The 15,960-nt window shown below is 37.6% G+C and overlaps 1 protein-coding gene across 28 annotated transcripts; it reads right to left on the bottom strand.

Annotated features, from left to right (window-relative positions):
• Positions 1-2,666: 2,666 nt before the first annotated feature.
• Positions 2,667-15,552, bottom strand: LOC107866904 (probable GTP-binding protein OBGM, mitochondrial). Of its 28 annotated transcripts, none has more exons than XM_047411312.1 (11): positions 15,353-15,540; positions 14,620-14,780; positions 13,585-13,756; positions 13,277-13,507; positions 9,314-9,560; positions 8,163-8,277; positions 7,769-7,939; positions 7,549-7,657; positions 4,272-4,354; positions 4,080-4,142; positions 2,667-3,980 (listed from the first exon to the last, which is right to left on the bottom strand). In XM_047411312.1, exons 7-11 carry the CDS (start codon positions 7,892-7,894, stop codon positions 2,715-2,717), a joined length of 1,647 nt encoding a protein of 548 aa, XP_047267268.1. In that variant the 5' UTR covers positions 7,895-7,939; positions 8,163-8,277; positions 9,314-9,560; positions 13,277-13,507; positions 13,585-13,756; positions 14,620-14,780; positions 15,353-15,540; the 3' UTR covers positions 2,667-2,714. The 28 variants fall into 28 exon arrangements, with proteins under 28 accessions (XP_047267268.1, XP_047267257.1, XP_047267259.1 ...); XM_047411301.1 differs by having other exon boundaries at positions 7,769-7,975; positions 9,314-9,535; XM_047411303.1 differs by having other exon boundaries at positions 7,769-7,975; positions 8,163-8,219; positions 9,314-9,535.
• Between the last annotated feature and the right edge of the window lie 408 nt (positions 15,553-15,960).

Raw genomic sequence — 15,960 nt, 5'->3', positions numbered from 1 at the left:
AAAATAAAATAAAATAAAATAATTCAAGCAAAGCAAAATAACTATATCACAACATATAAGAGTCCACACCAATTGAACGCATAATCTAATGGGTAACAAAGAGTTATGTTCGTGAGTGTTCTTATGACAAGTAGTGTTTGAGAAAGTAGTCCTTCTCAAAGTATATGTTTGTTCTGAGTAATTGATTCTTACTATCATTACTCTTACTTATACTTAATTGATTGTGTGTTCAATTGATGTGCACTCTCATATGATGTGATTTGATTGTTTTGCAATGGTTGAATGATGTTAACTAATTTAATTTAATCTAACTTTATTTAATTTGTTCATTTTTAGTCATATGGGGGCTTATCAATATATTCATATTAGTTGATGCTAGACCTCTAATGATATCTTGTATCTATTACATTTATGATCTGTAATAGACGTTTATATTTATTTTGTACTTACATATTATAGATTAGTCTATGTATCAATACATGACTGTTAAATAAAATCTACAATCGTTCGATTCAATATATGAACAAGTAAAATAGGACAAAAAAGGGAGGAAATAGATAAAATAAGCGTTATAGAATATAACGACCTAAAATATTGATAAAATATGTAAAATTTGTGATTTTATGTGATTTAACTATTTTACCCTTCCCCATAGCTGCATTATGATATTTCTGAAGTGTGGGAGTGATTGGCATGATTTCAGATGTATTTTGGTATCATTTATGCAATATTGTGGTTTTTGATGACTTCGATAGCCTTATTTTGGACTTATGTGGATATATTTTGATCCATGCAACAGATGGCCAAACGGACTGCGCCATCAGCTCTGGAATATCGATTTTAGGCTGGGTAGACCTTTGGTTCGGGTCCCGATGCACCCGAGCTCATTTCGACCTATTGGTCGAAAAGTTAGAAAATTAGAAATATGGATGTGAGATCCACATTTGATTGAAACGACCTCGAATGGAAAATCTGACTTCTCCAGCAGATCCAGAATGTCGATTAGGTTGTTAGCATGTTTGGTATGATATTACGACTCTTAAATCTCATTTCGACCCCATAAAACAGTGACAAAACCCCCAACCTCAACCCTATCTCCCACCCCCGTCATCACCAACAACTACTACCACCCCAACACCATCTCTAATTTGTGTTGCCCCACCACTACCATCTCAACCCCATGAACTAAAATAATCTGACATTGATATGATATGTGTAAAAGTCACTTTAACTAACTCCAACTATCGAACCTCCAACTATTATATTTTAATTTAATTTCTTCTCAAAGCCCAAAGTCAGATCTTGAAGAAACAATTATTGCTCAGCATAAAAAGAGAGGTAGTTTGTGATTGAAAAAAGAAGATTAAGACAGCGATTTGGGATTCACCTCAACCTTTTAGTCCCCGTCATCTCAAATAATCACTAGATCCCAAAAGGTGATAGTGAACTGAGGTCGTAGTAAGGAGTAACAAGATGATGCCCCGAGAATTAACCGATAAAGGGTGAGATTTATCTTCGCACTTATAAGGCGACTGATAATACCTATCTTGTAAACTTTGAATGAAGAACAACAGAATAATTGGGTTGATCACAAGAAATTTACGAATTTGAGAAGGCAGGGGGAACAGAAGCCTAGTGTTCGTCTCATATTGTTTACAACTCAAAAGCACTCAAGATTTGGTTACTACTTGATTGATGCTCAAATTCCCCACATTTACTTTCCTGTACTGCTCGCGGATTCCATCATAGTCAAGCAACAGTTCATGTTTTCCCTGTGGGATCGATCCCAACCTAGTTGAGTTATTATATTTGCAATCGACCACATTATACTTCTCATTGAAGTATAATTTTGGACGACATCAATCTCCACGAAGCAAAATCAACAGTGCATTACCAAGTTAATATGAGCAACAATTTCACGAGTAGTAAAACTAAAGAATGGGGAAAATGGATGAAAAGGATCTATTTTGATAGATGATCAAGTTTGTTAGATTTTGGGAAAGAGGAAAGTTCATTTGTCTGGATAATTCTTTTTCTCTTTTTTAATATGTGAAATGTGAATAATGAGAATTTAAAACAAAATAAATAAACATATTAAACTCTTTTTTTTTTAAGTTAAATGGCACGTGTAAATTATCTTGTTTAAATGAACTGAATAAGTGGACCAATCAGGCAAATATATGCTAATGAAATACGGTAATAAATAGTTGGGGGAGGGGAGGGGTGGGAAGTCATAGAAATCCCACAAAGTTTAAGCGTGTTACGACTTTTGCAAAAGTTGAGATATATTTCGAACCCTCTTCCCCTTTATCAATCATCAATCCCTTTTGCTTTTGAAAATTACATACCAAAGCTTTCACGTATCGTTTACGGAAAGAGGAAGCATATATCTTCTTATGTACTAATAAAGAGAGAAGCATATCACTATTTCTTCCACGATAAAGTTTTTAAGATTCTTCTTTTACTACGACCACTACAATTTGCTAATCTGATTGGCTCCATTACATCATGGGCCATCCGTAATATAATACATATGCACATTGAGTTATTTCAATATAATTTATACATTACGAATAGCTTACGTATAACAAGCAATGGTTAGCCATAGTTTAAACCCATTTGAGAGATCTGAAAATGAAACTAACAAAAGGTTACTCAAAACGTGCTAAATTAAAATATGCAGCTTTATTTATTCCTTAAGTGAAAAAAATATTTCATTTCAAGGGAAAGGATACAAGACTAGATGTGCTCACAAAAGCAGCAGCATCCTGGTGAAGAGCTATACCATCTAATTTTAGCCTGTGTGTTTGTTCACCACTGAGAAGCATCCTTAAACCATCTTTCAGTTCAGGTACTCCTTCCTCTAGGACTGCACTAACTGGGAAAATGGGCACACCAGATACGCGGTGTTTTAGTTCTTTGTATACCTCTTCAGCCCCATCTTCATCGACTTTGTTGGCCACCACTAAGGATGGTCGATTAGATAAACCTTCACTATAGTACTCGAGTTCCAATATCAAGTCATTTAGCTGCTCCCATGGTGGTATTCCCTTGTTATCACCCAGTGCTGCAGCCAAGTCTACCACATATGCTAGAACATTTGTACGTTCTATGTGCCGAAGGAAAGCATGTCCAAGCCCACGATTTTCATGGGCTCCTCTTATGAGTCCTGGGATGTCAGCTACAGTTAAAGAAAAATCGTAATAATTGACTTTACCTAAGTTCGGCCTCAATGTTGTGAATGCATAATCACCTACAACAGGTTTAGCCTTTGATAACGCCCCAAGAAGGGTGCTTTTGCCGGCATTTGGCATCCCAATAAGACCCACATCAGCAATGCTTTTCAATTCTAGCACAAGTACCACCTCTGAGCCAGGCAAGCCAACATTTGGTGATGCATGATCATAATCATCAGATACTTCATCATCAGAATCGGCTCTCTTTTGCATCATCTTAGACACTTTCCTCTGGGACAGATTTCCTAAGCCACCCTCCCCTCCACGAGCAACCACTATTCGTTGGCCTTGTTCAGTTAACTCTGCCACATTGTATTCTATAAGTTCAGTTTCTTCCAACTCATCTTCACATTCTGTTCCCATGATATCATCACCATCTTTATCTTCCAATTGTCCACAGTTTTCTTCCTCGCAATCAGAAAAATCATCAACATCATATTTGAATTTGTCTCTAGCAATTGAACAGAGTGTGCTGGAATAGGTCGGCAAACCAAAAGTTCTTCTCCTAGATGTAGCGGATTCTTCACCATCGCGAGCTTGATGCCCACTTGATTTGACTTTCTTCTCAACTTTTGACCTGGTTTGATCCACCAAATTTGATTGTGTAGAAAACTCTGGCAAATCAATATCAACTGTACGTGGAATCTCCCAAGGGTCCAACTTAGAACTTGAACTCTTCTCAACTGCCGATGGAAGTTCACCCTCTACTAGATGAATTACGGTACCAACAGGAACCTGGACCACCTATCACACAAGCGAGCTGTCCTTAGTTTAGGTTTTATTAAAAGAAAAACAATATACATATGCCAAAGGCTGAAGATCCACAGAGAGACAAATACTAACCTTGTCAGCTCCTCTAGTTCCTATCATATTTTTGGATGACCCATTCCCCCCCCTCTTTGCATTCTGAAACATGTCACAAACAATTAGGCAACCAGAATACAAAGTGTCACACATATATCAATCAATAACAAGACAAATTAAATTAATAATTAATTGTGCATCAGATATCATACAGTAAGGAAGAAAACATACAATGTGATGCTGCAGAGCACTCAAATCCCACATTGTAGGAGAACATTCTAATATCACGTCACCACCCCGTCCACCATTCCCACCTGCATTCAGTCCAAAAAGGAGGTAAAGAAGAGTGTAATTAACAGCCATTGTCTTCAGGTCAAGAATGTAAAGCCGTTCTTCAGGTCAGAGTAATTAACAGCCATTGTCTCGTCACTCAAAGGTATGTTACCAATGTAAAGTGGGGGAAACCATTTCAACTGCGATTCAGTCCAAAAAGGAGGTAAAGAAAAGAGGAATCCGTACAACTGGTCGCCATAGCCAATCAAGCTTGACTGCATTATATTGGTAAAACAAAATGTATGAAGAAAAAAAGAAAAGAAGAAACAAAAAAATTATAAAAGGTAAAAAGAAAAGGACAGACTAGGAAGTAATACAGATACTAAACCTTTTCCGGGAAGTTCTCTGGGGGGAAAAACAGTGACTCTAACTAGGAGGTCAAGAATGTAAAGCCGTTCTTCAGGTCAGAGTAATTAACAGCCATTGTCTCGTCACTCAAAGGGATGTTACCAATGTAAAGTAGGGGAAACCATTTCAAGTGCGAAGCATGTGCTGTGAAGACGTGCACGCTTAAAACAATGACGAATAAAGTGATCCCAACAAGAAGTGGTAGTGTTTTAAATCTCAAACTTGGAGAGGTGGATTAGTATCAGTATTACAGTATATCAAATGCTGGAATAAGTACTTCAATTGCAATTTATTATTATGATACTACGTTCATGTATGTTTGGCGTTTTAAATGTGTTAATTGTACGATTCACTTCGCTGGAAATCCATGGACCTCGTCATTCTTTTTGTTTTCCTTCTGTTCTATTTTTTCAAATTTTTATCATGCATATGGGAAGGAGGAGGAGAATGGGAGACAGGATTAAAACATGGGGAATTGAACCCCAGCAACAAGGTATAAGTTTAGGTTCTACTGTACATCTGTCTTTTCTGATATTTGAGATTCAATAACAATGATACTAAAGGATTCAAATTTCTTGATTAGCATCTTTTAGTTTCTGCAAAACTGCAACTTCTGTATGCAGAAGGCCTTCAAAAATAAAGAAAAAGAAATTCTCAACACATAAAGTATCAAACTATCAAAGTTGAACAGCACAAATACAACAAAAACAACAACAAACCCAGTGTATTCCCACATAGTGGGGTCTGGGGAGGGTAAGATGTACGCAGTCCATACCACTACCTCCGAAGAAGTAGCAAGGCTGTTTCCGATAGACCCCCGGCACAAGACACGAGATAATAATTAAATCCATAATAAAGCATGAGGTTGTTTCCGATAGACCCCCGGCTCAAGACACGAGATAATAATTAAATCCGTAATAAAGCATGGAACAAGATGAGAAGACATAAATACGCCACCCACAAAGAATAATAAACAAAGAATAGTAAACAAATTCGTAATAAAGCATGCAAACAAGGTGGCATAACAAGAATAATACACCCACCAAGTAATGCCCTACCCCAACGACCCAAACTGACACTAGCCTTCTATCCTAATTCGCGTCCTGCAGATCTTCCTACCTAGGGTCATGTCCCCAGTGAGCTGTAACTGCTCCATGTCCTCTAATTACCTCTCTCCAGTATTTCTACGGCCTACCCCTACCCCGTCTGAAGCCAACCAACGCTAGCCTCTCACACCTACGAATCGGGACATCCGTGCCCCTCCTCATCACATGCCCGAACCATCTCAATCGAACTTCCCGCATCTTTTCCTCCACCGAAGCCACTCCAAATTTTTCCCGAATGATCTCATTCCGAATTCTATCACCCCTAGTAAGCCCACACATCCAACGCAACATCCGCATTTCCGCCACCTTTAATTTTTGAATGTGAGAGTTTTTGATTGGCCAACACTCCGCTCCATGCAACATGGCCGAACGAACTGACACCTTGTAGAATTTGCCTTTAAGCTTGGGCGGCACCTTCTTATCATACAACACCCCCGAGGCGAGCTTCCACTTCATCCATCCCACCCCAATACGGTGGGAGACATCCTCGTCAATCTCACCATTCCCTTGAATCAAGGATCCGAGATACTTGAAACTATCCCTGTTACACACCACCTGGAAATCCAACCTTACTACCACCTCTCCTGCCTCAAGTCATCAAACTTGCATTCCAAATACTCTGTCTTGCTCCTACTCAACCTGAACCTTTTAGACTCAAGGGTCTATCTCCACACCTCTAATTTATTATTCACACACACACCACGTCCCATCAATCAAAACTACATCATCTGGAAAAAGCATACACCAAGGCACCTCTCCTTGAATACGCCGCGTCAACACATCCATCACCAAAGCAAACAAAAAACGGGCAAAGAGTAGAGCCCTGATGCAACCCTATCAAGACAGGGACATGCTCTGAACCACATAGATTTGTTGCTAAGACACAAACATGCAATTTTCAGCTCATTATAAACCCACAGCTTTCTCAATCAGTGTCCTCACAAAAGCTGAATTATAATAACTTGCTTAAAGTAAACCAAACTAAATTATATTTCTCCTTTCCTCTCAGGTTTAACATTCCTCTCTCAAGGCAAGTGAACAAAGTACAGCTATCTTTTCCATTGTGGTGTATGAATTTCTTGTTTACTTTCTTTCAATCTTGTATTTCTCTTTCTGTAATTGCGGTTTTGGAGAATTCTAGACTACAAATAATTGGTTTTTTGTTTATGGGATTTCACTCCAAACAAGCACTTCGTCCAGCCAACTAATGATGTAGTTAGTCTTGGGGTTAAAGCCTCAGGAATAGTTGGTTAATGGTCTAAACTTTACTAGTAAACAGTTGATATGTTAAATTCAGGAGACATATATGACATATTTGGTGGTCTAACTTTTATAATTTAATATGGGTTGGTAACTTGGAGTGTCCCTTGTTTTGTTGACAGTATCTTAATTGTTTATTCAGTAAGTGAGCTGGTTGTCTTGTATATCATGTCAAGTAAACCAAAAGATCTTTGGGGAACCAAGAGATGTAAACAGCCAACCAACGTTATAACAGAAACAAACTTGAAGGAGAAAGAGAGCAATGTAATAGAAGAACAAGAATAAGATTAAAGAAAGGGTAAAACTTTTGTTTGTTTGTTTGTTTGTTTGTTTGTTGTAAACTGGTAACTGTGGAACGGGTAAAACTTCAATTGGAAAAGAAAAGAAACCAAAGATGGAAGTCAACTAGTTAATATTTCCTCCCTATCACCACTGAGGTACAAAGTGATTAGAGAACATACCATCAGGTCTGCCACGGCGATCTTGTCGACTACGACGAATACTGGTACAACCGTTGCCACCGTCACCTCCTTTGGCCCATATGCGAAAGCGGTCAATCATTCTACGTTCCTACATGTAAACTTGTATAAACAGACAAATACGTACAGTGGTACTGGGGAATGAACGTGTGTATACTGAAAACAGAACTTGTAGAGGGCGAGAAGTGGAAGCATCGCAAACCTGTAGAGGAGCAAGCTTCGTTTTCTTGTGGACAATGTCTGAGAAAGAATAGGTTTGGATTAGCCATGGAGACCGCAAACGTCTTTGCGACGCCTTCAAGTAGAGGACTTTCTGGCTAAATGACATATCCCTGTTCCACTCTGTAATCTTCCAAGTTTACGAGGTTCCACCCTATAAAAAATCAGTTTTGTTCTTGGATTTCATCACCTGCTTGCATGAGTGACAGCAAAAGGCAAGATTTGTGCAAGTGATACATTTAACTTTCAAGCATAGATAATAAGGATAAACTAAGGCAACTCCGTGCAGGTATTCAAAGAGACCAAATAATCCATCCAAAAATTATTTTTTTCAAGAAAGAAAAAAAAAAGACTGGGGGAATGCAACTCGGACGTACTTTGGCAAAAAAGAGTGTCTTCAATGAATCAACTATTGCTGTATTTTTTTCAGGAAGCTGAATCAACACGAGATAATTAGCAGATGAGCAACACCTTGATACTTTGGCATGAGATCTGTTAAATATGCAATTCCTAATGAATGTATGACAGCAAATAATTGCATCACAATGTAGATGTTCGAGCCAGAACAGAGAAAAGGAGCATCTAAACCATTCTAGAGCTAAGTGCTACATCTATCATAAATTTATAAAAAATTTATGCCATTGTTATATAGTTAAAAGTAGTTTACTCAATCAAATGAATAGTTCAACAATAACAAAATTATTTTGTTTTTAGTTTTAGATAGAAGTATCTGTTTTGTTTCTACTCCTAATCAGTATCGTTATTATTACTCTCCTACTATCTTATCCTTTGATTTTGGCATTACATATTGCTCCTTGGCTTCGATTATCATATTATTTATTGTTGCTACGGTTCTCATTTTTTTTTGTTTTCAGTATGACTTCTTCATTACTGGATTAGCTTTACATACTTGATTTGTGTTATGTCAGAGGATGTATTGGAAACAACTCTATATACCCTCTTCACATTGGGCATGTCATTTCTTCTTGTTGTAATCTGCTTTGTTTCTAAAACCACACCGACATAAAACATTGAAACACTTCAAATATCAACTTTTTTCCTAAATTCTATGCCTTCCAGAAAAGGGGGGACCTAGAAGATTAAGGGGTCGTTTGTATTCCGGGAATATAGTCTTAGGACTACTACTTATGATCTATTGTACGCAGTTTTCCCGTATATTTCTGCAAGAGACTTTCCGTGGCTTGAACACCTAATGACCTCCTGGTCACATGGAGGTAACTTTACCAAACTTTACCGGTTACTCCAATCCTGGAATAAATTTTATATTGTGTTTAATTGACATACATTTGACCAAACACGGTATAAATTTTATCCCAAGAATAAGCTTCGGAATCCCACGTTATCCCGCGTACCAAACACACCTAAGAGAAAACCGAAATTTATTAGAGAATTTTATCAAACATCTACGCCACAATGTAGTTTTAAGCGTTAACCACAGAATAGGCCATTAAGCATTAACAACATTGGATACACACAGACACATTTAGTCGCAACAAACTAGTATTACCTTTACTTGAGAGCAGGTCCGGTGAGGTCAGCGAGAGTAGGAATAACAGGTACAAGAAAATTCCAAAATGGAGAATCAAAAACCCTAAAATTGAGAGTGGCCTTGTCTAGTTTTGCTTGAGTTAATGCAGCATCCCTTTCCTTTATCAGACTGCTTGATTGTGCTGTTGCAATCACGAAAGTTGTATCTGTTGTTCTCTTTTTTGGTGGTTGAATGAATGCCCTACGTCCAGGAGAAGGAGGTTGATCTAGAGTGTCAAATGTACGGGTTGAATTCAGATTGAAAATATTAAAGGATAAATTACACAAATTTCATATTTAAGAGACTATATTATTTAATATTTTTTATTTTTTTTAAATTTACATAAAAAAAAAAAAATTAACTTTACTCTTGATACATATCAAAAAAAACACATGTTATTTTTACTCCACCATTAACTCATTCAAAATTTCCTTTCCTAAAATATCTCCCTACTTATCAACAATTAAATAATCTTCTTTCCTGATTTTTTTCTTCCATTCATACTTAAATCATCTTCCTTCCTATTTTTTCTCCTCCATTAATGCATGCAACTTTTTTTTTTTCCTCTCCTAAAATATCTTCCATTTTGAGAGGGATCCCGGTGGCGTACATCAAAGCTATTAAGGACATATACGATGGAGGGAAGACATGGGTGAGGACGGCAGGAGGGGACTCAGAGCATTTTTCCGTCGAGACAAGGTTGCATTAGGGGTCGACTCTTGGTCCGTTCCTATTTGCGTTGTGATGGACGTGTTGACGTGGAGTATTCAAGATGAGGTGTCTCGGTGTATGTTATTTGCGGATGATGTAGTTCTGATTGATGAGATGCGGGGGGGTGAATGAGAAATTAGAGGTTTAGAGGCAAATCCTTGAGTCTAAGGGGTTCAAGTTGAATAGGTTTAAGACGGAATATTTTGAATGCCAGTTTAGTGACTTGAGGCAGGAGGACGAAGTGGTGGTGAGGTTGAATTCCCAGGATATTTGTAAGAGGGATAGTTTTAAGTGTGTTGAGTCTATGATTCAGGGGAATGGTGAGATTGATGAGGATGTCTCTAAACGTATTGGAGTAGGTTGGATGAAGTGGAGGCTCGTCTCAGGAGTGTTGTGTGATAAGAAGGTGTCCCTTAAGCTTAAAGGAAAATTCTCTATAGTGGCAGTCCGTCCGACCATGTTGTATGGAGCGGAGTGTTGGCCAGTCAAGCACTCCCACATCTAAAAATTGAATGTGGCGTAAATGAGAATGTTACGTTGGATGTGTGGCCTTATGGCCTTACTAGAGGGGACAGAGTTAGGAATGAGATTATCCGGGAGAAGGTGGGAGTGGCTTCGGTGGAGGACAAGATGCGGGAAAGAAGGCTGAGATGGTTTGGGCATGTGATGAGGAGGGGCGCAAATGCCCCAGTTCGTAGTTGTGAGAGGCTAGCTTTGGATGGATTCAGGAAGAGTAGAGGTAGGCTGAAGAAATACTGTAGGGAGGTGATTATACATGACATGGAGCAGCTTCGGCTTACTGAGGACATAACCTTAGATAGGAAGGTGTGGAGGTCGCGGATAAGGGTGAAGGCTAGTGTGAGTGTGTCGGTTATAGTAGGCAGTTAGGAGAGATCTTGTGTAGCTGAGTTCGTAATTCTAGGACTGTGTACTTAGGTGCATTTGGTATGTGAGGGTATGTTACCACTAGGTGGGGATCCTTTTTCTTATTTCTTAGTGCCTATTTTCTTATTTAGTGTTGCCCTTATTTCTCATATTTCATATTCTCTCTGGTTTCTGTTCTATTATTTCTTATTCCTTGTCTACTATTCTTTACCATGAGCCGGGGGTTAATCGAAAACAACCTCTCTACTTCTTCGGAGGTAGCGGTATGGACTGCGTACATCTTACCCTCCTCAAACCCCACTTGTGGGAATACACTGGGTTTGTTGTTGTTGTTGTTGTTGTTGTTGTTTTAATGGTGATTCATATGAATGATAAATATGATATCATTCTATGGGTATTATGGTGATTCATATGATAGATACATTTTGTATGATTTTAACGGGTGATACATATGATATTAATGGGTGATACATATTGTATTATGATGATTCATATGGTAGATACAATTATTTATTTCAATTATAGGGTGATTCATATGATATTAATGGGTGATATATATAGTATTATGGTGATTCATACAGTTGATACAATTATTATTTCAATTATTGGGTAATTCATATATATAGTATTATGGTGATTCATATGGTAGATACAATTATTGGGTGATTCATATATATGGTATTATGGTGATTTATGTGGTAGATACAATTATTTATTTCAATTATTGGGTGATTCATATGATATTAATGGGTGAAACAAAGGTCTAATCTATGTTATCCAGTAGAAGGAGGAGGATTAGGATTTAGAAGACTACAAGATGTGGCAATGGCTTTGTTTTGTAAACTCTGGTGGAATTTCAGAACTAAAGACTCCGTATGGAGTAGGTTCATGCATAACAAGTACTGTAGGAAACAACATCCTAATGAAATTTGTTGGAAGGTAGGTGCTGATACTCAAGTATGGAAGAAAATGCTGCAGGCTAGGGATCTAATGGATCATCAAATCCTATGGAAGATCAGAGGAGGTCAAGCCAATGTGTGGTTGGATAATTGGACAGATATTGAAGATTTGTCTAATATCTTCATCAGGCATGGAAATACAGGAATCCAGGTGAAGGAGCTGGTTACAGGATCTCAATGGAACTATCATGTATTACAGAATTTCCTCCCTCAGGAACTTGTTACATATATTCAGAAAAGAATTAGCTCCAGAATTGAAGAGGGAGGAATGGACATCCCAATTTGGAAACTAGAAACATCCGGTAAATTCTCAATAAAATCTGCCTGAGAATATATCAGGCAAAAGCAGGAGAAGAATGCTTTATACAATCATATTTGGGTAAAGGGTTTCCCTTTTAAAATGGCTTTCTTCATGTGGAGACTATGGAAAGGAAAGGTCCCTGTTGATTCTTTGATGAGAAAATGGGGGGTTGAAGGACCAACAAAGTGTTGGTGTTGTTTACAACCAGATCAAGAAACACTATCTCATGTGTTTCTGAGATCAACTTTAGCTAACAGGACATGGTCCTATTTTGCTTCATGTGCAGGTAATCTCATACAAGGATTGTCCCTCAGAGAAACAATTCTAAGCTGGTGGAGTATGGATGTCAGAAGGAGATGCAAACCATATTATCAGTCAGTTCCAAGTATGATTACTTGGGAATTGTGGAGGAGAAGAAACACTTTGAAACATGAAAGAAAAGATATGTCTCTACATAAGGTAATCTTTAATATTACCAGAAATGTGAGCTTGCTTCTTCAGGTAAGAAATCCAAGAACAACTTTCCCTAGTAGATGGTCAGATATCCTATAAGCTTTTGAAGGGAGGAAACCAAAAATGAAGATTACAAAGGTTATGTGGACTTTTCCTCAAAAAGATTGGGTGATCTATAACACTGATGGAGCATCTAGAGGTAACCCAGGGATAAGTTCATATGCATTCTGTCTAAGAAATGAGAATGGGGACCTAATTTATGCACAAGGTTCTAAAATGGATGATACTACTAATGTGATAACAGAAGCTGAAGCTATCTTACAGGCAGCTAATCATGCTAATGTTACACAAACAAACAAGTTAATCATCCAAACAGATTCAATGTTGATGCAGAAAGTACTAATTAAGGAATGGAAGTGTCCCTGGCACATTTCAGATCATGTAGAGCAAATATGGAAGCTAATGCAACACAAACAAGTTCAATATCAACACATATTGAGGGAGGGGAATCAGCTGGCAGATTATCTAGCTAATTTTGCAATTGACAATGGGGATTTTGTTTACACAAGTTTTCAACAATTGCAAGCACAAGGTAGAAGGTTAGTGAATAGTGATAAATTACAATGTCCATACATCAGGATAACAGCTTTAAGAGAGTAACGGAGCAAATCTGGATATGGTTTCCAAATAGATACAGGAACATTCATATTCAAGCAATGAATGTTCTAGATCTAGCTCTAGCAGTCATAACAGAAGAAGTTCAGCCAAAGATGATGGTCAATGTAGATTTATTCCAGCAAAGAAGTTCTGGAGTGTGGATAACCTGGGCTGCATACGGATCCGAGCTTTTAAGGAGCTCCATTTCTGCAAAATTACAAAGAAGGGTTGAAATCTCAAAGAGGACCCGAAGAAAAGAATAAATGTTTGAAGAAAGTACTTACACAGATTCCAAATAATAGCCATGGATTTTCTTCCACAACAACAAATAAAGAGGAACTTCAGCTCCTAAGGGTCGACCCGGTTCATACCCACTCCGTGGGTATCGGGGAAGGGTATATCTAGGCAGCCTCACCCCAGCTTCACTTTGTTCTGAATTAAGGTGTGTTGGTCCACCTAGTGTATGTACTTTTAATTATTATCAATAAAATCCTCAATTAAATTTAAAAAAAAATATCAGTATTGTATATGGACTGTATCAGTATTGTATATGGACTGTAGCTAAACTACGTGGGTCAAAATGACCCAAATTAGGAAATGACTATAAAGCGGAAATAGTATATCCAACTGGCCACTTTTTGAAAGTTTTCAAATTTAGGCTATTTGTTTTAAAAAGTGTTATAGAGTGTCATTTTCCCTAGCTCTTACCAGTCCAATTTGATTCGCTTAATGTAAAAAATATTAACATTTTGATATTTAGCCCTTGGAAATTCAACTCAAGAAAATAATTTTGAATGGAGTTGGGAAGTTGGGTGGAAGGGTAAGAATATTTTTTAAAATTTAATTTTTTAAAAAATAAAATTTTAACTTTTGGGAAGGGGTATGGTGCAGGAGATCAGGGGTTAGAAGGAGTTGAGGTAAGAACTTTTTGAAAAATGAATCCATCCGCCAATACTTTATATGGGTTTACCCAGGTCCTTTACCATGCATTCCTCGAAAAACATTGAAATCCAGGCAAAGCATCTGCAGTCAACGTACAATATGCTCGCCATATGATCTTTCCATTGGACCAAGGGGAACAAAGGAGAGATGAATCATAAACAGCAGTAGGCATTAGACTTAAAATGAATTATGTTCGCTGAGTAAAGTAAAAGCTTGCAGTAACTAGAGAGTACAGTGAGATGAAGGAACAAATGAGAAAAATCAGATGCATGAAAGTGTCACTGTAAATACTTGTATTGTGCCTTAACACATGCAAAACCAATGGTCAGCAGCATGTTAGACTAGAAGTAGCAGAGAGCGTTTAGAAAAGCATCTACCTGATAAGTTTCATTGGGGTAAAATTAGACTCCCACAGATGATTCAAGACAGCTACCTTCCAAGTTGCTCTGAACTGGGTCATTTGCTCGGACATATGTTCAGTCTCAGATGAAAATCCAGCTGGTCCTACCAGAATCAACTGCTGAACATGCTCAAGATGCTACAAGAGAAATACATTGTCAATCAGCAGTAAAATATACATGCCCACATAAATCATAGTGTACTAAAGTGAGAAACCCCATAGTGTAAAGCTAGATTACACAAATACCCTTTCAAAGTTGAACGACCAAATAACCCCTTATTTAAAGTAAAACAACCCTCCATTAAAATTGGTCATTAAACATTTTCTTTAAAGCTATTATTATAAACATACGGACCTCGATTTGTATATATGCTAAACCGTTAAAGAACAATTAACATTAAACATATACTTCTTTGTGATTTTCTGATTTTTGACAACAGACGCCAAAAAAATTACAATGGCAGCTCGAAATCATCATTAAATTACACCAGAACAATAATAAAAATTATACTAACGCGATGAGTACGACAGACTCGAGGTCAGAAATCAGAACTTAGTAAGAATTTTTGCAATTATGATTATTGAAGACTTTCCTTAGCATAATAAATCAAAGATTGGACAGAAATTAACATAAAGCAGAAGAATTTTGAAATTTATCATAAGATTGAGACATTGAGCAGTAAGAATGAGATGGTGTGAATCGTCAGTACCTGTTGAGCGCAGCAAATCGTCTTTGGTGTAAGCTTGAATACCTCTTCTTGATGTGAATACTGAGACTTGAGAGTGATAGACGACTGTGTACTGACGAGGAGAGGAGCACTACGAGAGTAAGAGGTAACTGGCAAGACTCAAGAATGTTTGTGTTTGTGAATAAACCCTAAGTGACGGTAATGACTAATGGAATAAATGAGGCTATTGGACCACCCGATAAAAAGGGTAAATAAACCGAGGCCCGAAACGATAATTCGATTTAAAAAATCTTTGCCCCGAAACCCAACCTGATAAAGAAAATAATCGAACCATTAACCCGATAAACATATTATCGGTTCGGGTTAACGGTTTGAACCGAAATTTGCACAGTCCCAACCATGGGGTGGGATGAGGGGGTTAGGGATGGAGGAGTTGGAGTAAGAATTTTAAAAAAAAAAAAAGTTTTAATTTTTTTTTTAAAATGGGTGCGATGTGGGGGTGGGGGTGAGGGGTGTGGGGGTAGGAAAGGGATTGGAGTTGAGGTAAAAGTTTTTTTTTTAAAAAAAAAAAGAAAATTTAGCTTTTTCTAAAAACTAGTACAGCATACGTGCTTTGCACATGTGTCTCA

The sequence above is a fragment of the Capsicum annuum genome, chromosome 4 (genome assembly GCF_002878395.1).
Source record: "Capsicum annuum cultivar UCD-10X-F1 chromosome 4, UCD10Xv1.1, whole genome shotgun sequence".
NCBI lineage: Eukaryota > Viridiplantae > Streptophyta > Magnoliopsida > Solanales > Solanaceae > Capsicum > Capsicum annuum.
The sequence above is the reverse complement of the archived record's forward strand: the minus strand, read 5'-3'. Positions and strand labels throughout refer to the sequence as shown.

Bases quoted from the DNA above. Each gene is read 5' to 3' on its own strand.
- LOC107866904 (XM_016712933.2), bottom strand. From the start codon at position 7,894: ATGTCATTTAGCCAGAAAGTCCTCTACTTGAAGGCGTCGCAAAGACGT. The intron at 7,658-7,768 runs GTTTGCGATGCT...GTTTACATGTAG, and splicing joins CGAAGCTTGCTCCTCTACAG to GAACGTAGAATGATTGACCG. The intron at 4,355-7,548 runs GTATGTTCTCTA...GACTGAATGCAG, and splicing joins TCGCCGTGGCAGACCTGATG to GTGGGAATGGTGGACGGGGT.